The sequence below is a fragment of the Aspergillus fischeri genome, genomic scaffold (genome assembly GCF_000149645.3).
Source record: "Aspergillus fischeri NRRL 181 1099437636263 genomic scaffold, whole genome shotgun sequence".
Taxonomy (NCBI): domain Eukaryota; kingdom Fungi; phylum Ascomycota; class Eurotiomycetes; order Eurotiales; family Aspergillaceae; genus Aspergillus; species Aspergillus fischeri.
The window spans coordinates 766,846-789,923 of NW_001509763.1; the positions used below are offsets into that span (position 1 = coordinate 766,846).

The 23,078-nt window shown below is 48.5% G+C and overlaps 8 protein-coding genes across 8 annotated transcripts, besides 1 other annotated feature; 3 read left to right on the forward strand and 5 right to left on the reverse strand.

The window, feature by feature from the left end:
- Positions 1–617: 617 nt before the first annotated feature.
- On the reverse strand, positions 618–2,515 carry NFIA_027040 (bifunctional nucleoside/nucleotide kinase/histidine phosphatase family protein; the record flags this gene model as incomplete). The annotated part of the gene is made up of 4 exons (XM_001261526.1): positions 618–1,262; positions 1,315–1,901; positions 1,962–2,034; positions 2,459–2,515. 4 exons carry the CDS (start codon positions 2,513–2,515, stop codon positions 618–620), a joined length of 1,362 nt encoding a protein of 453 aa, XP_001261527.1.
- Positions 2,516–3,942: 1,427 nt separating this feature from the next.
- Positions 3,943–5,131, reverse strand: NFIA_027050 (RNA-binding protein; the record flags this gene model as incomplete). The annotated part of the gene is made up of 4 exons (XM_001261527.1): positions 3,943–4,213; positions 4,275–4,670; positions 4,724–4,997; positions 5,092–5,131. The coding sequence occupies 4 exons, from the start codon at positions 5,129–5,131 to the stop codon at positions 3,943–3,945; spliced, it is 981 nt and encodes a 326-aa protein (XP_001261528.1).
- Positions 4,468–4,491: a microsatellite.
- A 553-nt stretch (positions 5,132–5,684) lies between the features above and the next one.
- Positions 5,685–6,646, forward strand: NFIA_027060 (histidine phosphatase family protein; the record flags this gene model as incomplete). The annotated part of the gene is made up of 2 exons (XM_001261528.1): positions 5,685–5,740; positions 5,809–6,646. 2 exons carry the CDS (start codon positions 5,685–5,687, stop codon positions 6,644–6,646), a joined length of 894 nt encoding a protein of 297 aa, XP_001261529.1.
- A 520-nt stretch (positions 6,647–7,166) lies between these two features.
- Positions 7,167–9,233, reverse strand: NFIA_027070 (sugar porter family MFS transporter; the record flags this gene model as incomplete). The annotated part of the gene is made up of 4 exons (XM_001261529.1): positions 7,167–7,919; positions 7,977–8,734; positions 8,798–8,839; positions 8,870–9,233. 4 exons carry the CDS (start codon positions 9,231–9,233, stop codon positions 7,167–7,169), a joined length of 1,917 nt encoding a protein of 638 aa, XP_001261530.1.
- A 2,249-nt stretch (positions 9,234–11,482) lies between these two features.
- On the forward strand, positions 11,483–12,560 carry NFIA_027080 (amidohydrolase family protein; the record flags this gene model as incomplete). Its single annotated transcript, XM_001261530.1, has 2 exons — positions 11,483–11,784; positions 11,846–12,560. 2 exons carry the CDS (start codon positions 11,483–11,485, stop codon positions 12,558–12,560), a joined length of 1,017 nt encoding a protein of 338 aa, XP_001261531.1.
- Positions 12,561–17,393: 4,833 nt separating this feature from the next.
- Positions 17,394–18,965, reverse strand: NFIA_027090 (uncharacterized protein; the record flags this gene model as incomplete). The annotated part of the gene is made up of 2 exons (XM_001261531.1): positions 17,394–17,787; positions 17,857–18,965. 2 exons carry the CDS (start codon positions 18,963–18,965, stop codon positions 17,394–17,396), a joined length of 1,503 nt encoding a protein of 500 aa, XP_001261532.1.
- A 1,379-nt stretch (positions 18,966–20,344) lies between these two features.
- On the reverse strand, positions 20,345–21,384 carry NFIA_027100 (E3 ubiquitin-protein ligase MARCH; the record flags this gene model as incomplete). The annotated part of the gene is made up of 2 exons (XM_001261532.1): positions 20,345–20,494; positions 20,551–21,384. The coding sequence occupies 2 exons, from the start codon at positions 21,382–21,384 to the stop codon at positions 20,345–20,347; spliced, it is 984 nt and encodes a 327-aa protein (XP_001261533.1).
- A 553-nt stretch (positions 21,385–21,937) lies between these two features.
- On the forward strand, positions 21,938–22,943 carry pre8 (proteasome core particle subunit alpha 2; the record flags this gene model as incomplete). The annotated part of the gene is made up of 4 exons (XM_001261533.1): positions 21,938–21,977; positions 22,029–22,079; positions 22,152–22,766; positions 22,825–22,943. 4 exons carry the CDS (start codon positions 21,938–21,940, stop codon positions 22,941–22,943), a joined length of 825 nt encoding a protein of 274 aa, XP_001261534.1.
- Positions 22,944–23,078: the final 135 nt, after the last annotated feature.

Here is a 23,078-nt window from a genome sequence, read left to right on the forward strand (position 1 = left end):
TCTCATGTGACAGAGCTGACCCTCACCGTCTTTTACCTCAGCCAATCATGTCGCTATCAATGAGCGTTTCTGCCCGCACTTCATCTGAAGACGTCATAAGGTACCTCAAGCACTGGCTTGGATCTACAGTCATTATCCTTGTGCATTCAGCGATATACAGTTCTAAGATAGATGAAAATTATATGTGACATGAAAGTGCCTTGTGCTCAAGTGCTTCTGGTATCTGAAGATCTCCCCGGCTGTAGCCGGTGACCAATGGACTTAACAGGACGACGGGTAGGGAGCTCTATGCATTGAGGAGAGAACAATTGAAACAGGGCAAAGGGATGAGCACTCAATCATATAGTGCAGCCCATTAATAGTCGGACGTTGCAACATCGGTACAACCCGTGTCATCCACTGAGTTGACTGATCATATGCTCGAAAATAGAAAGCACTGTCGAGTAAGGACAAGACTATCATAAGAGGCGTCCATTACAAGACGGAGAAGAGCTTGCTGGTCTTAACGACCAGGCATGAGACTCTGAATATTGGTCGGTAAAGGATGAGGCACAGCCTGCGAGAGAACTGAACAAGCCCAAAAAAGCCGGAAAAGAATGTGTATGTATATTTGCGCATCAATGCTTTACTTCGGTGGGGAATTCCTGATGCTTCGCTGAGGTGCCCTTTGCACGCCAAGTGGAAACAGCGGGTATGTCAGCTTTGAAGCGCTGTTCTTCGGTGCCGTACGCACGAGGTGTGAGCTTGATCAACGTATGAAGAGGAACCTCCATCCACGGACTCTGCTCCTGAGGAATGTTAAGGAAGTATGCATAGATGCAACGCAAAACAGCCTGATGAGTGACGATAATGACATTTTCACTGCGCTCCAGTTCCATGATGATTGGTTCCAGACGAATGACAACGTCACGGTAAGACTCGCCCCCTCGGTATCGATAGTTGTACTTGTCTTCGTCGCGCGCTGCAAAATCATCGGGATATCTCTCTGCAATCTCCTCGTACGTGAGCCCGTCACAGACACCGGAGTCAAGTTCGTCGAGAGCTTTCCACTCTAGCTTTTCGTAGCCTGTCTCAGCCGCCAGATGCCGAGCAGTCTGTATCGTTCGTTTGAGAGTGGAAGTCCAAATGACGACTTTGGCATTAGGGGGAACTCCAGACTTTCGCAGAAGACCGGGAAGAGCTCGAGCATAAGCTTCGCCGCGTGCTGAAATATTGGAATCTCCGCCAATCTTTCCCGTGAGGTTATACTCCGACTCGCCATGCTGAACAACAGTTAGTACCACTCAGTCTTATACATGCTTAGGTATCACTCACTCGAGAAAGCCAAATTGAGCGAGGCTTGATATGTAGATTCTGAATGTAGTACACCAATCGACTAGAAAGATAGTCTTTTATTTGGTTGATGATGACAGTGGAGCCGACATTGATGAGTTTTACATATGTGAAATGTTTCTCATTATCATCAATGGTTTCGTAAACCTTCTCATAATTGCGGATGCGGTTTCGAAAATCCATGGCGGCTACCTCGGGATCCTGTCCTTTGTAATCCGGTGAGGTGGTTTTGACTTCGAGGATATTATTCATTATGAGGTCCTCGTCGTCGCATATTGACTCGACAAACAGAGTCTCAATATCAGCATCGCGACAGGTCTCGTAGATCCACTGACGTCGCGATTTTGTGGAGTTGGTCGCATCAAGAATAGCTACAACGCCTTTGCCGGCTTTGAACCAGTTGAGCATGTCTGACATTGCCGCCTCTGCAGCGGCTCTCCTCATTCTCTCCCCTTCGGTGTTATGAGGGTCAAAAAAAGTAGCTGTTGGCTGCGGAGTTCCCTGTCGACGATAGGTGCCAACATTGAACACTTTCGCTGGAATACCAACCCAGGCAAGATACCGCATCGCTAGATATAGTACCGTCAACCCCCTATCTTTGATAGTCAAACGAATGAGGGTGTACCTACCCTTTCCAGCTATGAGACTCTTGCCCCTGGCTGGAAGACCAACCATGACCACACAGATTTTTGTTTCATCTGACTGTAGATGTGTGAGTTAAGTGATCGTATGGGGAATCATGCAATGTCTTTCTGTATGTCTGTCCCAAGAGCACCATCCCAGTAATTGACGCCAGGTAAAAAGAGGGGAATAGAACCATCAGAGAGCAGGGCAGTGAATATTAACCAACAAAAATGAAACTTTTCGAAAGCATAGTCCGGGGGTAAGAGATGGATCATGCTTGTTCTCCGCCTGCCGCGCCTCCTTTCTTTTTTTTTCCTTTTTCGTTCAATTACCCCTGTCATTTCGTGCCAATGCGCCTTCAAGATAGTTGAAGCCTTGTCAAGGAAGCAAAAGCGACAGAACAGATACATACACAAGCTCTTATGGATCAAACCAGATTCCATAGTCCAAGAAATAAACAAGCTGTGAACAAAACGCAGCACAAGGAAATAGAAGCACTTACACTGGCAAAGAAGCTCTTGTGACCAGAGCCTCTCCGATTAGAGCTCCCAGAAGTCATTTTAGCAGTCAGACTGTCCTTCTGTTGGAAATTTCCTATATTATGACCCAGCACGCCGGGGAAATAGGTTCTAGCCTCAGCCAAGAGTCGCCCGACCGGACAGACAGCCGAATTAAAGATTGTATGAATTTCTGGCGAAGCAGGACAGAAAAGTAGGGGCGAAATTTCTTCACCTTCTCGCCTGAGAAATTGACGGTATATTTTCCTCGAATAAGATGATGACAGATCCGGCTGTCTTACAGGGGATTCGTTGCAGAAATGTCAAGAATTGTAACTGGCTGGATCACATTAAGCCCAACAGTCGATGCGGTGAAGAAGCAGAGGAACAGCACAGACGTCATGCCGCGGGGCAGTGAATGGCCACTCCGCTGTAAAAGATGAAGCGGAAGTAGATAGATGGTCTCTTGAAAGCCCCTTTTGATAAGTGTATATTCATACAATGGAGGGAATTTTCTGAAGCTGAAGAAAGGATGACATCCACAAATGGTACCACGTGATGCTCTTGTTTTCGTCGGGTAAAGTCGTACCCGTTACTGGCCATCTTCCATCTCTAACCAGACGGAGCAAACGGGCAGGTGACATGCCTACTTTTTCTACCTAGGTCCGTGGGCTGTCGAATTCGCAAAGCGAAGAAACAAGGTTGGGTTGTCTTTTGTTTACATGCATTTTAAAGTTCGCATGAGTAGTACGAAGTACAGACAAGAGACTCGAGATACTCAGGCATGTTGCAAGGGTTGTATGTGTCTATAGTACCGAGTATCTCTGTCGCAGCAATGGACTCTGGATCTGGGGCGTGGGATGCGGGTAATGCCTGAAATAACTGTTCTGCCGGTTGGCTCTTACCGCTTCTATCACCGCATTTGGTTGGTTCAGGTGGCCTGATTCAACCCTGAGCCCCTGACCGCCCTTGTCCATATCCCATTCGCATCGCAGCAATAAGCGTTGATTCCGTTTACTGGCACAGTGAGATGACTCTCATCCGATAAGGCTTCTTTCAATGATACGAAGGGAGTTACAGTCTTTAAGATATCTTAAGTGTACAAACGCTCTTTGCGCCAGTTGCAGGCGACGGCGGAGTAATGATATATTATGCTGTTTCACTAACTGCTTCATCCGGAGGTGGTCTGTCCTCCTGGGGACTGAGATTCCTTTGACGCTGTGGATCATCCAAGACAGCATGATTCCTCCGTCCACCGCAATGCGGGGCGTTCAAGCATGCGGAGATGAGTATGGGTAGACGCAATGACGAAATTCTTTATCCCCATCTCCAGCTTGACTCGAAACTGGGGTTGCCTTGTGGGCAAAGGCGATGACAGTTGATCGTCTGGCAATGCATGTCAACGCAGCTTTCGTCGATGAACTTCCCAATATGAGCGGATTCACATGTGCGACGACCTATCTCGACCAACAATATCTGAGTGAGTCGATTACACACCGACAGCAATATCGTTGGTAGCCGGAGCACCATTTGAATCGCGTGCAGATGACCACTTGTTTCTCCTTTCCTCCGAGTTACTAGTCTCTCCACGGGCTCTCTGCACGCGAAGATTCGCCCCCCAGGGACCTTCCTGGCCATTCAGGGTGTCCATGGCATTCTGAGCCTCTTCCGTGCTGCTAAATTCGACGAACAAATAGTAGTGGTCACCAGGCTCGAATCGCTTCGCAGGGTGAGGTGGGAACAATTTGCTGACATTTTCACTTTTTTGGAACAAATTTAGTCTCGAAAAGTCAATTCCATAGAGGGGAATTGCAGACATACACCTTGTATCCCTTGAAGAAGTTGGTAATATTTGTGGTGATAATCTCAGGGTCGGTTAACTTAGGAAGACCGCCGACATAAAGGCGACGGCTAGAGTCGCTGTTGACCTTAGCGAAGGCGGGCGTGTCGTTGCGTCTCCAGCGGTCAAGGGCAAACGGGCTGCCCTTATCGCTGCGAGGCGAGCTTTCAGTTCGTTGCTGTTGCTGTTGCTGTTGCTGCGAACGCTCGCTTGCGGTTTTGGCAACTCCAGGTTTGATCTTGACAGGCCGGCCAAGCATATCACGACCATCCAATTCGGTCATTGCTTTATCCGCCAATTCCTTGGTCTCCAAATCGACAAAACAGTATGAGGGATTGCGGCCAGTGAAGGGGTCTATCGCGATATCGATCCGCTCGCTGCAAAGCACTCAGTTTTGGCCATCTCCATACAAGAATTCCTGTCTCCGTACATTGGGAAGTTTGCGGCGGTGAACAATGCTTGCACATCCTCCGACTTGGCCGTATACGGCATGTTACCAACGTATAGACGGCGGCCTTCAGAAATAGCCTGAGGCACCTGAGAGCTTGGTCTGCTGAATGTGAGCCTCGAGGAATTTGTCTTTGGCCCGGGCGAGCCAGAGCTCTGAGCACTCGGACTTTCCTCGCCCTTCATGCGCCAATTTGGCGAATTGAAAGCGCGACCTGATGTTCTAACACCAATTTGAAAAGGCGATCTTCCGGGAGCTATGGACTCATCAGTCTTCCGAAACAATGGCACGAAGCGAATTCTTTTGGATACAGCCCCAAATGAGCAGCCCAAAGGTATTTTCCTACACACTTTGTTGCTGCGGTACGGGACTCTCAGGACCGTCGGCCATTGTGAAAATCTTTTTTCGAAATTATGAACGAGAAGGTGGTTCGTCTCTGCGAGAATTGGGAAGATTTAGCAGCTGTGTTTACAGTGGTTGATCTTGATAAGATTAGATTTTCTCACCTTGAGGAATAAATTTCTTTATTAGTATCCGTCCGTGTGAACCAGCGAATGAAATTATGTTCGCTGCTAGATTGCTATGCAAGTCAAGAAAAGAGAGAGAAAATTAGTCTTCAAAGACCTCCTGTGCTGGCACAAATACTCATCAACGATCCCACCTCAAGTCTGCCTAATGGCACCAAAACTTTTTTTAGTACCTATGGACGCGAACTATGTCAAACAGAGCAAAGACCACAAACAGGGCAAACATGAGCCAGTTTCTGATTGGCTCATTAGCGAACCAAGCGTATTTCTTCCAGCAGCAGTTCAACAATCACGATTTCATCATGTTCCACGTCGCCTTCTGCTGTGCTTCCTTAAGAACATGCCACTCCTGCTACTAACAAGATGGACTTGTCATACCATCAGACTGGTTGTCATATGAGCAGGTTCACACCAGGATGAAGCTCTATTTGATCCGTCACGCAGAGTGTGGACATAACGTGGGACAGGCAGCGTACGCGTCTTCTGTTGACCTCAGTAGAATGGCAGCTGACAGTCCTGGCATATCGTCGGACTCTGCAGAGGCGATGAGAATGGCCACTACCTGACCGAAAACGGTAGGACGCAAGTCCGTCTACTCGCTCGAAGCCTCAGGGATCGGATGATTCGATTCACTCATGTTTTCTCGTCAGATCTTGATCGAGCCTCGGAAACTGCGCAAGGTATCTGCGAACAACAGCTGGCAAGTGGCGCGTTGCTGGCCCCGATTCAGGTCCCAACTCTTCGGGAGCAACAGTACGGCTCTCTTGAAGGTACACGGTGGCAGTCCGGTGCTCCTGCTTCCAGCATCAGTTCCCCGGATGCTTTGCGTGGAGGTGAGCCGACGTACACCGATGAAGAGTCTGTCGTTTCCATGCGGACTCGTATGAACGCATTTTTGCAGGACTACATAATGCCTTTCCTGGTCAATGCAGACGTCGCAAACGAGGAGGTTATTGCTGTTGTTGCTCACGGCGTCATCCTCCAGGTTCTCTGGGTTTGTCTCGCGGATTTATTCAATCAAAGAGATATCCACCTTGGACCTGGTGTCGGACAAGCTGACTTTGGGGACTATGTGCGGCCTGTATGGTCGAATACCGGCGTGATGGAGCTGGACATCCGGCCAGCATCGATCGTACCACCGTACGTCCGTGATGCCGCCCGTCCACCTCCGTTCCTGCTCGGTTCCTTGCAGCGACCCGAGTCATTCGAGGCCCCGCTGTCTGGATGGTCAATGACTGTTATGGCCGTCGATGATACAACTCATCTTGACACCACGGCGCAGCAGGTTGAGCGCACGGGTGGGACCGTTCGCAATACTCTCCAACCGTCTAGGCAGGCGACAGCAGATCAGTTTTATCGGCTAACTAGCACAGCATAAATAACAACTAGGTCTTATGGACGCAAATTGTGCTCTTAACAGGTGAGATACTATCCCCTCCTATCACGTTCCTCTTTTCCTTACCTCTGCCTCCTTCCGTCCTTGGGGTCACTTCCTATGATGAAGAAAGATTTCACACAGACCTGTTCTGAGTATTTCTATGCGGATCAACAATCGTTCCAACTGCTGTCTGAGAAAGTGACCCTTCTTTTCTTGTGCCCTCGTTAGCATGTCATGGCTTTTACGTTGGTCACTTACTTGGACAAGTTTATTAATTAATTGTTCTTAGTGACCGCGCAGGTTGCCGCAATGCTTTACCACTCCTTATTTCGTTGATGTTAATACACTTTAGACCCGGCCATAAACATATTATATATGTAACCAAATTGAAACTTGTCATTATCATTGAGCACCGTGTCATCATCTACATGTTATAGTCGTAGCGCAATGCAAAAGTAGTATGTACATATATTTACGCCAACATCGCACAGCTAAAGCCGTTCAACCGCAGACTGACTTTTCAATGTCCCCGCACATATCTTGTCCTGCTCCAATCCGCAGTGTTGAAAACAAAATCACTCGAATAACCCACCGGATCTTCCCTCTCGTACAGTATCTCCGGCTTCACCTGCTGACGCAAGATATACCTCTTAAAGAAGTACGGGATCTGGCGCAGCCCATACGCCGCGTGAAACCGCGTCGGCACCGAAAACACCTGGTCCAGCTCCTCCAGCGTCTTGCCCTTCGTCTCCGGCATGAACAGAAGCACCAGAACGAATCCGATCAGATTCCACGCCGCATACCAGCAGAACGCGCCCTGGTCCTTGAACGAATCGTGCAGTGAGGGCCACGTGATCGCCAGGAGAAAGTTGAAGAGCCAGGTTGTTGCCGTTGCTAAGGCCATGCCGTACGAACGGACGTAGAGCGGGTAGGCTTCTGCTGAGTAGGTGAATGGCACTGGACCCTCACCGACGGAGTAGACGACGCCGAAGAGATAGAGGCCTAGCGCGACGCACGCAAGCTGCGCATCACTTTGTTCCGACGCAGGGATGTAGAAGCTGAAGCCGGTGAAGAACCAGGCGAGGGCCATGAGAGGGAAGGTGGTGAGGAGGAGATTGCGACGGCCGAATGTGTCGATTGTGTAGACCGCAGGGATGGCGAAGAGCCAGTTCACCACCCCCCAGCCGAAGGATGTGGCTAGGGCATTTCGGGCTGATGTCACCTTGATGAAGATTTCAGATGAATAATACGCGATAACGTTCACGCCACATAGCTACATATTTGAGTTAGACAGCGAAAAATTGGCTATGACCCGGGGGAGGTTAATTACCTGTTGCAGGAACATGACAATCTCGGATGCGATTAGGGCGCGCCGGTTCCGAGGCACAGCGATGAGTTCTACCATCTTGTTCTGGCCGAGCTTCATCCCTTTCTCCGCTTCCAGCAGGGTGTGCATGTAATAAAGGTCTCGAGCGGCCTGGATCTTGTGCGCACGCAGGCTGCACATCGATTCATACGCCTTGTAATAGCGATTCTGGGACATGTACCAACGCGGTGACTCCGGGCAGGAAAATACAAACAAGCAGACCAAGATAGCTGGGAACATGGCAGAGGCCATCATGATGCGCCAGTTGAGACCGACAATGTTTGGAGGGTCTGGGACCTCGAAGAAAGCCAGGTCCGCTGCATAGCCCAACATGATGCCAAATGCAGTCCACATCTGCCACTGCATCACCAATGCACCACGGATGGCGGGAGGAGCAGTTTCGGCTGCGTAGATGGGAACAGTTGCGGACTTGGGACCGATGCCGAAGCCCAGGACGAACCGGGAGATGAACATATGCCACCAAGTGTTGACGAACCCTTGCCAAAGGCAAGCGATGGCGGAGAAACAGCATGTAATGAAGATGGTCCCGCGGCGACCAAACCACGCGTTGAAAGGGACTGCCAGCCAGCAACCAAGGACGGCGCAGCACAGATATGGTGCGGCGTTCACCAACCCGAGCAGCCAGCGAGACCGCGAGGTTTCATCGTCAATGCCGAATTGCGTCTTGTAGAAGATCTGAGCGCCATTGACAACCGTTTCATCTGTCGAAAGCAGACTTAGCTTAAGCACTAGATACACAAGTGTGCTTGGTTCTGACAACTTACCCATTCCTTGCACCGCTGCTGATAGAGAGCACAAGGCAATAACTAAATACATTGTCCAGGGTTGCGACCAACGGTGAGTGAACTCGAGATGTAAAACGTCAAATTCCTCGTCCGTAAGCAAGCTTCTGAAGGAATCGAACTTTTCAGGCTCCTGGGCCAGAAGCGCGCCTAACTCAAAAGCGCGAATGTCGGTTTCATCACCCATATGATGTTCTATGGCGAATTTGATCCCTTGACTGCGCAGCTCCTCGTGACTATAACCTGCCAATGGATTGGCGAGTTTTGCGTTCAAATTGCGTCGTGCTCGCTCTGCGGCCGTTAGATATCTGCGCTGAGGCACGAAAGTGTTGGTCCTTTCTGGAGCATGTTCGATATCTTCAACTCGTTGTTCGAGGGTACCGTCCCCGAAAATTTCGGGATCACCTGGTCCTGCCATCGTCTAATGAACGATGAAGCGGATCAGACGTATGTCTTCCGATGCCTGCAAGTGGCAGCGCGCTGTTGTTAAATAGGCCGCAAAGAATCAACGCAGTCCACTGAATTGTATATTTACATCAGTGCACACTAATAAGGTATTGCCGGCAGGAGATCAAGATCAATGCAAGTTGATGGATTTGAAATCTTACACGATTTGCTGTGCAGAGTAGATTTACGGTAAAGTTGGATATCATCAAAGAGAAATTTTCCGATAAAGATTTGAAACGACAGGGCTGAATCTGACCACCGGCACTGAATATAGCGTAAATGGTAGCAACAAAGAGAGGCAGAGAAGGCGAAATATTTCTTTGAGAGCCCTCGGGGACAAAGAAGCAAGGTGCTGGCAGCGCAGGAGAGGTACATCCATAGACACGATGCCCTCGAGCAGAGCCCCAGGAACGAAGACTCGAGGCTTTTCAGTGACGACAGAGATCCACCGATATTGTTTGTGATCGTCCATTGCTTTTTCTATTCATTTTTCTCTTCCTGCCCATTCCTACGAAGGGTGTCAGCAAACAATGGACATTGGTGGCGGCTGAGCAATAAGATCGAGGAAAATGCCAAGGATGTAGACAATGAAAGCAATGAGTCTCGTATTCCGCCCAGTTGCCGCACAGCCACGTCGAATCGTTCTGTTGGTCTATTGTCCAGGGTTGACTGCTGTCCGAATTGCGGATCTCTGGGGCTGTCAACCCTTTTCCGGTGCTCGCTGATGCTGATCACTCCAAAGTGGATTCATCCATCCTTCAAAGGCAAATGATTACTCAGGTCATATATGGAGACGCTAGATCACATTCGGAGGATAAAAATACAGAAGCCAAAGTAATGGGACGCCCGAGAGAATAGTGGTTGGTTGTGATGAGTAGAAGCTGACAGAGACGGGAAGTGCTGCATGAGGACCTCATACAAGCGACAAGTGACAAGCCTGTCACGCATTCTGTTTCTGTCATTTTTTTTCCCCCCGAATCCAGGTTACTGAAGGCATATTTCATCCTCAGGAACATTAAGCTGCTCATTATTCAATTTGAATTTGTCTGTACAGATTGACCGCAATTCTTGAATGAGTCTCCCATCCTAATATCCTCGCAATTTATGTCACGGCAATACTTCCCATGAAGACCAGTCACTCCACCACACAATACGCTCATTAATGCTAGGGCATATTTCGAACTCAGCGAGGCTTACTCTATCATGAGCCATTACTCGTCTCAAGGAATCCAATAATGCGTATCTTTCGTGTTGAAGTATTCGTATCAACATACACTGCGTCCTCTGAGCAAAATTGACCAGATTGACAGTTGCATGATACGGAGTCTCGTATCCTAATGATCATGGCAATACTCTCTTGTTAAACTATACCACGCTGTATGGTAGTAATAATTTGATAATAAAAATGGTACTATAATGCCGTCGCTTATATCAGTGGCCTACTAGTCTAGCCTTGTCCAATGTATCATTTTGCGGGGTTGAGAGCCTCGGACCGCTGCCGGGCACATCGGATGATAACAGGTGTAACTTATTGTTCTTTCCTGCTAGAAGCATAAACTTAAAGTATTGAATCCTTTTCCGATGAATTGTGATCGTTCTGTGGGTTGATATGCATTATTTCAAAGGAGTTGGCCGTTGCTTTGTCTATGAATTGACAGAACCCCGCATTTCGAACAACACTGGGTCAGTCAGCTTTACAAATATCGAGCAGTCTCTCACCATAGTGACTTCCAATAATGCATTTAGTTATACCTGTAGATACCTGTAGGGGCCAAAGCCTAGAAGGGAGGTTTTATTCCAAATATGATCTAGAGCCACGTGCTATATGTGGTGGAATACCAGGCTGATGAGATCCCCTCAGCCCCCATATTACTTGCATTGTCAGCCACCAGAAAAGGACACGATCTAATTTTTAGTTCTCTCCAAAAGTCTGGACAATTCCTATGGACTATTGATCATCCGAATTGCGACTGTTTCTGGAGAAGTAGAAACGCTTGTCGTCGGCTTTGCGGTGCGGGTGCGGCTTCGGTCCGCACCATGATGTATACTACCTCGTAGTATAAAGCGTCGAAGTGTTCAACAACCGGTGCTTGCAACAGTCCATCCAAATAATCTGTTGAATGAGTGTTTGATCATTTACTATATATAAATTTGCTCCTGGTTATTCTGTTCATCGAATCCGACCAGCGCCAGTCAGGTGAAGCAACAGTTCACACAAGGATGCTTGGAAAGGTCGCCCTCGAGGAAGCCTTTGCGCTTCCCCGCTTCGAAGAAAAGACTCGCTGGTGGGCTAGTCTGTTCTCTACCGACCCCGAAACCCACGTCAAGGAAATAACCGACATCACCAAGATCCGTATCCAATACGCCGACAAGCATGGCGTCGGCTACCAGATCCTCTCCTACACAGCACCTGGTGTGCAGGATATCTGGGATGCAAAAGAGGCACAGGCGTTAGCGGTTGAGATCAACGATTATATCGCGGAGCAGATCAAAGAGTACCCAGATCGATTTGGAGCTTTTGCGTACGTCCACTCCTGCTTTCTATAGTCCTTCCCGTACTCCCCGCCTGATATAGTTCTTTAGGACTCTATCCATGCACGACCCCAAAGAAGCAGCCCAGGAGCTCCGCCGCTGCGTAGAAAAGTACGGCTTCCTCGGTGCCCTTGTAAATGACACGCAGCGAGCCGGGCCCGATGGCGACGACATGATCTTCTACGACCAGCCCGAATGGGACATCTTCTGGCAGACCTGCACCGACCTCGACGTCCCCCTCTACCTACACCCGCGCAACCCCACGGGCACAATCTACGACAAGCTCTGGGCTGACCGCAAGTGGCTTGTAGGCCCGCCGCTGAGCTTCGCGCATGGCGTCAGCCTGCACGTCCTAGGCATGGTGACCAACGGTGTCTTCGACCGGCACCCCAAGCTGCAGGTCATCCTGGGTCATCTGGGCGAGCACATCCCCTTCGACATGTGGCGGATCAACCACTGGTTTGAGGATCGGAAGAAGCAGCTGGGGCTGGCGGAGACGTGCAAGAAGACGATCCGGGAGTACTTTGCGCAGAATCTGTGGATCACGACGTCCGGGCATTTCTCGACCACGACGTTGAATTTCTGCATGGCGGAGGTTGGGGCGGATCGGATTCTGTTCTCCATTGATTATCCCTTTGAGACGTTTGAGGACGCCTGTGTCTGGTTTGACGAGGCGGAGTTGAACCTGTCAGACCGGTTGAAGATTGGGAGGGAGAATGCGAAGAGGTTGTTTAAGTTAGGTCCGTATCATGATAGCTCTGCTTGATTTGGATAAACTGCCTGCACCATCGAGGATGGACACAAAACACTTAGTCAGTATTTGCCTGAGACTATAGAATCTTCCTGAGGCCGCAACTTCAGATGCTCTGTCTCATGATTATTACATGACTTGATCATTCAACTACTTGTGATCCGCTAGCCTGCAACCACCTCCACAATCCGGAGTACACCCATATGTACTGTAGGGCTTCATTCCGCCACTGTCCAATCAGCCATCCCCTTTAATGGCCTACACGCAGAGCCGCAAGGTATGTAATGCTCATCAAAGACAAGGTAATAGACCTTCGACTGATACTTGGCATAGACTGTTGGGTTTTGTGGTCCTTTTTCTCTGCGGTTGTCTAGTCATAATCTTGAACTTCTTCCTCGCCTCTGATAACACCAGGGAGGCTATCGACTCTGTGCAGCAATCGTCACTATGACAAGCGACTTGGGGTTCTTGATTTTATCGGGCATCGGAACCATGGATTTTGCCCTCCAATTTTCGCCGTGTCAGCTGCAATTGCCTCGTCAACAAAACTTCATTTGAGGAAGGACCGATCTACGCTCGAAAGACTTCAACCTTGTCAGAGGCTATTGGCTGCTGTAAGTGATCCTGAACACATCCAGCTTGATAAGATATCTGAACCAACTATGACTGACTCAGATCCAGATCGTGAGGCGATGCCGCCTCCTGCCTCACCGGCAAACCGAAACCGTTCTTCTCGACCCATTTCATCCTCAAATCAGACCGAATCTTCCTCTTCTGCGATCGGCAAGTCTACTTCGTCTGGCCAGAGTAGGGTCTCGCTGGCTATGTCTGATACATCAAGTGATTACCCGAAGTCTGACCAGTTCTCTATGCCTACAAAACTTGAGATCACAAGGCTTTCAGGAGATAATTGTTGGGCGTGTAACAGCTTGTATCCACAGATAGCGCATGTAGTGGCAAAGGAGGATCAACAGGTAGGCAGCTGTGTTTTTACTATCTTTCATAGGATGTGGATAACTTAACAACTGGATAGGTGAACCTATGGCACGATGCAGGTCTCTTGAACTTTCAGTTAACTTCAGCGGCAAACGGTGTCCTGTTATGTTACAGCTGTCACCTTGAGTTCGACCGAAGTCAGGATCCAGGATTCATGTTCATACCGATTGATCTACAATAGTTCATTGATTTTGAAGTTAATGACCGCAAGAAGAGAGTGTCAGCAGTGAGGGAAGTCCCAACGAATGTTATGTATCGCGACCATCTGGTCAAGCAAGGAATCATCTCGAATGAAGCGGCTAGTGGCCTTTACCGGCCAATTTTCTTGAAAAAGTACCTGCTTGGCGGCCTCGTCTCCCCAGAGCAGATCGGCCTCACGGAACCAAAACAATGGCATGGAGCTCCACTGGCGACCCTACGACGGGGCATTCTAGCACTGGGAAGCGGTAGAATCTGCCAGATTGACTCGCAGACAGTCACTCAACTGGAAACGCTACGAAACCTGTACTTTCAGGTCGATGAAGAGTGCTCCCTGGAAGCAGGGAACAGACAGACCAAACAAGAAAGCAGGAAAATACAAACGGATGATGAACAACACGGCGGATCAAAGAAGAGGAAGAAGACAAAGGATTTAAAACAAATAAGTAAACCGAAAAACACGGGGGGACACTACTTAAGAAGTGCACGGGAAGAATGGACCTTGGGGCCCCAGTTCACCACAGAACAAATTATTCAGCACTACGCGGACGTCCTTGCTTATAACTAAGGATATAACTAAGGGCTGGCTCTCAGGAAGGGGGGAACAGACAGACTGAACAAGATCTTCAAAGCAGGAAAAGACAAACAGACGACAATGAACACAGCAGATCAAAAAAGCACTCGCTGCTGCCCGAAAGGAAGTCCCCTTCTCCCTCACCAAGCCACAAGAGTCACTCGTTATTCTCATGGATCCTGCTCGTCCGCTAGAATAGGTGTCTCGCAACGGAATCGACCAGACAAAATCGTTAAGAACGAAAATCACCAGAACGCTGTTTTGCTACACACTGGGGGCGTAGAGCCTGACGAACCCTGTAAGTCTTGCGCCAATGGCGCGGGGACTTTCCGACGCTGCATTGCTGCCCCTGACTTCCTTATACACGAAGAGCGTCGTTCGCTCTTCGTGGAAGCGTGTGCCAACTGTGTTTGGAAGTCAAAGGGCTCGCAATGTTCGTTCTTTCCCCCGTCTTTTGTATCAAACGCAAATGCTTCGACTTCCTCGCGTGAGCCTATTGGTCCCCGTTCCCCTGCCTTACTCCGAGCTGATGAGTTCGGTACAGTTTCAACCTTCTTCCGTCGCTCCCCCGTGCCCGCCGAGTCCCTTTCGCTTCTGTCTAAGGGCAAGAAACGATTAACACCATCAGCCGATACGACCCCTTCCAAGCGCCGTCGTCGCGGCCATCCGATGGATGGCAGAATTCTTGCTCTTACACTACCACCAAACGAGCTGATCCAATTACACTTCTCGCTTATCACACTTCATGGGAGCATGTGCCAACTGCGTTTGGAATTTAAAGGGCTCGCAATGTTCGTTCTACCTCTAAGATGAAGACAAAGTATTTAACACAAATAAGTGAACTGAAAAACACAGACTACTTAAGAAGTGCATGGGAAGAATGGACCTTGGGGCCCCAGTTCACCACAGAATAAATTATTCAGCACTACGCGGACGTCCTTACTTATAACTGAGGATATAACTAAGGGCTCCTTTGATTGCATCTCCTTTAGTTTTTCCTTTAGTGGTCTCTATTTATACTCTGGCTCAATTCTATCAGACTATGTGTGCTGTGGATAGACCTGGCAATCCCAGTGTTAATCGATTGAATAACATGCTGTTTGATATTCACAGGGATAGATCAGTGATTGCAACCTATAAGCAGACTGAGTAACTTAGGGGATACTACTAATGTATAAATGCCCCAAATCCAGATAGTCAGACTAAGTGGAACAGAATCAACCAGGTCACTGTTCACTTATAATCATTCAACCATGGACGGATGCAGCGGCCAGCAGGCAGATTGGCCTGCTATGGTCGCGCCACAGTGTTGATAACTTTCTGTCCTCTCCATAAACTTCTCTCGTACGTCCTAGAAGGACGGCACGACAATCATGACATACCTCCACTAGTCCACCAAATAGACATGCAGCCTGATGTACGAGCTGTCAGCACACTAAACCCAGTCCCTGTCGACAATCAAACAAATAAGACCAACTAGGAGACACCGGACCCGAACCTCCCAGAGAAGCTATTAGACCATGTACTATAGATTTCAGCCCGCTAGCTCAGCGTAGTAGGGTGTGAAACCCGGATCTTTGTAAGATCATACTATATAACGTGGTTGGTTGGCGAGTCGTGTGCTTTGAAAGAGTTGGCTGGGCTTGGAGTAAGTGGCTGATGATATTTATACAATGCCTGGTAATTTGTAGTATCTACAGAGACTGGCGTCTGTTTAGAGGTTAGTGTCCATACCTACTCTTAGTCTTTTAACTGCCATGTACATCGCTGCTAGATTAAAGACTAATATTCATATGTAATGAATATTTGATTATTAGTTATTCTATTAGCAGTATATCTTATATAACAGACAAGAATAGAGATAATTTAATATACTATATTCTCTGACCATAAGACACTAGATATCATAAAACCCCTAATATATAGAGGATGCAGCCCGCAGTGTAGTCAATGACTCAATGGCGGAAAGGAGCATAACATAATATCAGAATAATTAATAAGTATGAATATATGATAACCATAAATATGTCTTTCATGATAGTGGTTAAGTATAATATTCCCCCAAGACTGCAATGACATGAGGCGTGTATAGGAGAGTTAAGTTGGTTAGGTAATAATCATTGATCACAGATCATGTAAATATAACCTCATCTGAAGTGATTGACAGTCCGGCTTAAAGCTCTAATAATCTTCAAGTACAATGAGTTGTAAGTTCATATCTAATATCAGTGAGAATTTACATTCGCCTAGTTTGGAAACATTAAGAGTAATGGTATACAGGCTGCATGTTAGATGCTATACCTGACCAGAGGCCTTAAGATTCACTGACAATAGTGGGTACTAAAAATACTTGAACAAGAGGGGTAATGATTCCGTGAAAGTGCCAAATCATTGAGTCTTTTTAATATAATATTTAGATGTTGTCCTGGGCATGGTGTCTAAGCCAGCTTCAACATGAGCCTTGGCCTTAGCCAGCTTATGGAAGTGTTTGAGATGAGATGTCAGGTTAGAATAAGAATTTGTCATGTAGTTCTCACATCTTGCGCAGGTAAGTTTGGGGGCCTGCTTGGAGCATTGACGCAAGTTGATCATCTGAAACGTCCTTGTGTTGCCTTTTGATATGGTACCTCAGGCTGTTATGGGCCATGTATTTCTGTCTGCTTATAATACAAAATCCTTGTGAGTATAAGTAAGTTAATTATAGACCTATGATCTATGCTTATTGAAGGATTTCTGATTAGTGTACACAATGTTGATGCTGTAGTCTGGACATGTCTGTGGTGTCCATTCATGGATGACTTGACGGATCGGTTGAAGATTGGGAGGGAGAATGCGAAGAGGTTGTTTAAGCTGGGTTCATATCATGATAGCTCTGCTTGATTTGGATAAACTGCCTGCCTATCTCTGTTTTTGTGTTTTTCTGATGTACCTAGATTCCGCCAAATGAGAATCATGAGCTCATATTCATTCCATCGTCGGCCGTTAATTCGTTAATCATTCTTCCCCCTTTCCTTATCCATGTCCACTTCTCCGTGTATTTCCTCCCACGATTCCTCCTCCTGCTGGCATGCATCAGCAACTTAAGTCGAGCGACGCTCCCTAGCCGCCAGCTCCTGCCGGTCCTGCTCCTGCTGCGCCAGCTCTCGCTCCAGTGCACGCTGGTTTGCGTTCCAACGGTCGATCCAGAGCTCTTTGGACCGGGTCATCTCTTCGTATATTGGAGCAACAATGTTCCGCTTCATGTGCACCATACAGTTGATGATCTTCTGGTAGTTCTCGATGACGTGGTTATGGATGTCCCAGAGGGAACCCAGAAGCTGGGACAGTTGCGCGCGCTGTTTGTTGAGGATTTCCTCAAGGATAAGCTCGCCGTTGAAGCGCATCGTGAGGAAGCGGGTGTAGATGACGGTGTCATAGAGGTCGAGGAAGACGGTGAGTAGGCGCAGCTCCTGGTCGCTGGGCTTCTTGGTGTTTCTATGATTGAAATGGGAGGTCAGTTGGATCCAAGACGACGGATGGTGTCGTAGATGGGAGGTAACTTACTTGTTAAACACCTCAGCCATGCGCGTATAGCGCTCGTACACCGAGGCTTGAGGACACCCCGCGATCTGGGCCATGACGAACGCCACTTCATTGGCTTTTTCTACCTGCTTCTTCACGGTGTTGTTCAGATGAGTGAGATACTGGATCATATCGCTCGTCATGGCACGGATCTTCCCTGTTTCCTGGGCGGACAGCAAGTTTTTGGGCTGGCAAGCAGTGTTCTCCCGAGGAAAGAGAATCATCTCCATCTGGAGGACCGCGTTAGTCATCGCGACGAAACGACGCATGAGATCGGCTGGGATGTTGCCGCTAGGAATGAACGCCTTCATCTCTGCAAGCAGCTTCGTCTTTCTTTCCGCGATCTCGGCCTCAGTGAGGGGAGGGCGGATTGGGGGCATGGGTACGGTGGAGGAGTTCTTGGAAGTCTGAGAGGTCCCGAGAGCTTTCTTTGCGCTCGGGGTGGCAGATCTGCCCTTCACAACAGGATCAGTAGCTGCGTTGAGCACAGGAGGATTGGTGACGTTGGCGTCAATCTTTTTGAAACGAGTTGCTTCCTCGACAACCTTGGAGATAGCGTAGTTGTAAGCTGCTTCGTGCGCTTTGTCAACGATGGGAGGATTCTTCTCGCAGGACTCGTAGTAGTCAGGGAAGGCCTCACAGGTCGTTGCAGCACTGGAAGTCGAGACAGCGGGACTAACGAGACCTTGAGTCACAACAGGAACCTCAGTGTTGCCAATGTTCGGAGTGTGAATGTGAGTGTTGCTGTTGGTCAAGGCGGAAGCCGAGAGGGTTTTAGTAGGCGTAATGGGGGCAGAAGACTCAGAGGCAATCGGCTGGCCCTGCATGGCGTCAGAAGGACCAGCTTGGACAGTCTGAGAAGACGCGTCCCAGCTCTGAGACGTGCCCACGGCACCGAGGTGTCTCTTGATGAGGTTGATCTGGGCTTTTAGCTGCTGCTCAAGGTCACGACAGGCCTCAGTGTAGCTATCTAGTTCATGAGATTGAGGATTCTCAGAAGGGAGGGGATGAGTGTTGTTCTCAGGACCCTGACTCTGAGGGATGTGTTCATCTCGGCGAGCGATGTGATCGTCTCGGCGTTGGTCCTCCATGGTGAGATCACAGTATCAGTATGCAGATTAGGATAGAGAGCGTGTAGAGTGTGTAGATGTAAATACTCAAAGAAACAGAGTGATAATCTTAATGGGAGAGGTGTAAAGGGACACTGAGAGGAACATTTCTGAAAGAGAAGGTTGGGAAGTAGTGCTTTTTTGGATAAGCGAGATCATATCGCAGTGAATACTCGCGAGTTTGTTGATCCTAGAGGTCACCTCAGGCTATTCACTGCAAAGTGGTCTAGGACAGGAGAACTCATCTCAGTGATAGGAGTTACCGATGTATAGAGCAGTGTCAGTGTATGTTTCCAGCAAAAAGGTTTTCAGAGAAGGAATTTTTGAATTTAGCAGTATATGACGGATTGATCTTGCTTAACATCTTGTCCAAATCCAGGAAAGTATATCGTGTTTCAAGACTTCGACCAGTAGCTCAGTGCAATTGAGTCTTTAGAACAACATGGGATACAGGTTGTGCAGCTTGACAAGGAGTTAGGCCACCGAATTTTGTCTTCAGGCAAATTACTGCCATCTTCTTCAGATAGTCGCAGAGAAACCTTGACCATCTATATACGAAGTAAGTGATTATGGACTGTTGTTTCGGACCTGGGCCATATAGAGATCGAGGGAAAGCAATGTCAGGCAAGGGCACAGTTTCCCCATAGGCCCACGGCCATAGTTGCCCGCTGAGTTCGCGATATTCAAGCAGTGATTCGTCTTATATCGTTGTCCCTGCAATGGATGTCCATCACACTGACCAGCAGTCCATGCGAAAAGGTTCATCAATGGAGTAGAGCAGCTCTTGTACCGCGCAAGCATACACTGACGGCGCAGGAACATTGTCCAATACCAAGAATGTTCTGTGTCGAATTAGATTATGCGTCCTGGGCAGCAGTTCGAGACTTGAGTATGATGTATGGCAGTCGAGGCTACTGACAATTATGGCAGTGACGACAGGCCTCCGTGGACTGCTAGGGATGCAAATGGATATCAGCAGAATTACGTATATAAGCACTGATTGATATCACGAAAAGAGAATACATTGACATCTACACTATATGACAGTATGATGTACCGCACCTCAATCTAGAAACGCTCACTGCACTGGAGCGGCCCAAAACGGTTGAGTCAGAATGCAGTTAGATCCTCCCTCTGGGAACGTCTGTTTTACGAAACAGAGCAAAGAAGGAGAGGACAAAACGCCCTGTTCCAGATGCTCTGCTTCACAAACGAAACCCAGAAGTTAACGAGGATCAGTATCGTTCTCCGCACATTGACTGATTGGCACCTCATTGACAGGAGCGTGACAACTCAAAGTAGTGCGTGGATCATTACAGAAGGCGTTGGATCTCTCGAGCAAATGCTGGAACCGAGCGGATTCAGTCATCCTTCTTCGATGACTGATGTCTTTCAGCGGAAGCAAATGGCTCGTCTTCGTCATCGTCGTCAGGCAATGGAACATCCATGACGCGTTCGCCGGCCTTCTCCAGTGTCTTGCGACTCCAAGTCCTGACACCTTTCCAGACAGCCTGTATAGTGCGATTAGTGACTGATCAAGTGCGATGCTTTCGCCGCGTTGACCTACCCATAGGAAGCTAGCGACACCAATGAGGATGACTATCCAACTGATGGAAGCCGCTCGACTCCTGCCGGTGGTCCTCCCACTGCTGACAACGCCTGAGCTGCGCAGATTCCACCACTGCCACGGGCTCAATGCAAGTATGGCCTTGATGAATGACAGAAGACCTAATGAGGCCAATCCTTTCACGAAATGCTCTACCCAAGATGGTCTTGTTTCGGTCGGCAAGCCGCCCGACACAGTACTAGGCTCCCAGAATTCCTTGTAAACTATCGTTTCCACCGGGTCCACATAAAGATTGATGATGGGGTCAGCAATAAAACCAAGCAAAAATACTGTAAACAACAAAATGCTCAAAGTTAATACGATCTGGGTAGATGCACTACTGATCCAGTGCGCCCATTTCAGACGTTCTAGCCTGTACTGAAACCGGCAGGTTGGGCACTGCCAATAGTGTCTCTTTCCATAACCAGGATCTGCATGGCGCCAGGACTGAAGGCATCCCTCGTGAACGTAACGCGAAGAACCTTTGCATTTGCAGGGTCGAAGCAGTCGGCCAAGCTCTGGGTCAGAAGACTCATAGACAACTCGCGGCTTGGGCTGAAGGAAACCTGGCAGGTTTTCCGAAGGGGGGTGGAAGGTAGGAGGGACTGATTCCAAGCAGATGCGACAAGTCCGATTGGGATAGTGGTTCCTGGGAGACTCGGGGCATTCAGTAGTCGGATGTTCGTCACTGGACTGGTAAGTGTTTTGAGGTGTCTGGCTTGACTCCGAGTTCAATGAAGTATTAGAAGGGACGCTGGAAGGCCACTGCCAGAGTGGCTCATTATGCACATTCATGCTGCAGTGGAATGCTCAGAAGCTCAAGTCACAACATATTAACCAAATCTACCAGAGATATGGTGCGAGAGCATCCGGCGAGAGCTTAGATGGTATAAATACAAGGGTGTCGTGGTGTATTATTTGTGTGGGAGAGAGAGAAAGGAAGAGAAATAGGAAGAAAAAAGCCCTCAACCAGCTTAAAAGAAGCGATGTGGAGCTTCGAGACAGGAGGAGCCTCAGGCAACAACTGCACTAGCTGCTCGCGTAAGCCAGTTCTGGCATTTGTATCGTCACCGCCCCAGACACGGCTTGGCACTGGGCGGATGGACCTAAGCTGTGCTGCGTCAACACCTTGTCGCCTGTTGCTTGGAGGAGGAAAGCTTCACTTGAACTTCAACAATTTCATTTTATCTTCATATTACCTTCTCCATCTTTTTTATAGCTCTATCACCTTTTTCAGAGCTTTTAGAATCAAAAAGACGTCTCCATGGCTGATCGCTACTCGTTCTCTTTGACGACCTTCTCCCCCAGGTAAGAGGAGCTTGTTGCAGGTGACACTTTAGATAACCGGATGCTAACAATAGCTTACAGTGGGAAGCTGGTACAAATTGGTACTGCTCTCGGTCTTATTTTATGGAATTCTCAATGCTGATTGAATTTAGAATATGCCTTGAACGCTGTCAACCAAGGTGTAACTGCCCTCGGAATCAAAGGTAAGCTTCATCCAAATGGACTAATTGCGGTAGCTACTCAGAATAGCTTCTAACCATTTTTCTTTTTCTTAGCAACAAATGGAATTGTTCTTGCTACCGAAAAGAAGTCGTCCTCCCCACTCATTGACCCTCCCTCCCTCTCCAAGATTTCCCTCATCACGCCGGATATTGGCATGGTCTATGCTGGAATGGGTCCGGACTACCGTGTACTAGTCGACAAGGCTCGCAAGGTCTCTCACACTGGCTACAAACGCATCTATAATGAGTACCCTCCAACTCGGATACTGGTGCAAGACGTTGCACGTGTCGTGCAGGAAGCAACGCAATCTGGTGGTGTCCGACCATACGGTGTCAGCTTGCTGATCGCTGGCTGGGATGAGGGTATTGAGCCCGAAACAGGTGAGGCTCAACGCGGTGATGAGGAGGGTGACCTCAAGAAGGCTACGGTAGCTACTGGTAAAACTGGTGGTATCCTGAAGGGCGGTCCCAGCTTGTACCAAGTCGACCCCAGCGGCAGTTACTATCCTTGGAAGGCCACGGCCATTGGAAAGCATGCAACAAGCGCCAAGACGTTCCTGGAGAAGCGCTACACAGAGGGGTTGGAGCTTGAAGATGCCATCCACATCGCCCTCCTTACTCTGAAAGAGACTATCGAGGGCGAGATGAACGGAGACACAATAGAAATCGGTGGGTCCTACTTATCTAGATCAAACGTCGCCACGAAACACAGAGCTGACTTACGCAGGTATTGTCGGCCCTCCTGCGGATCATCTTCTGGGTTATGAAGGCGTTGAAGGAGCCAGAGGCCCCCGGTTCAGGAAGTTGACCAAAGAGGAGATTGAAGATTATCTGACCAATCTATGATGGGATTCGTTGGTACGGTTTTTCAACTCTGGCAAGCCTTGTAGCATAATAGACGATTCTTGAAATCTACAAGGTCCCTGCGACCTAATGACCAATCCATATGAGCATGGCCCCTTAGAGTTCAGTGGATACCCC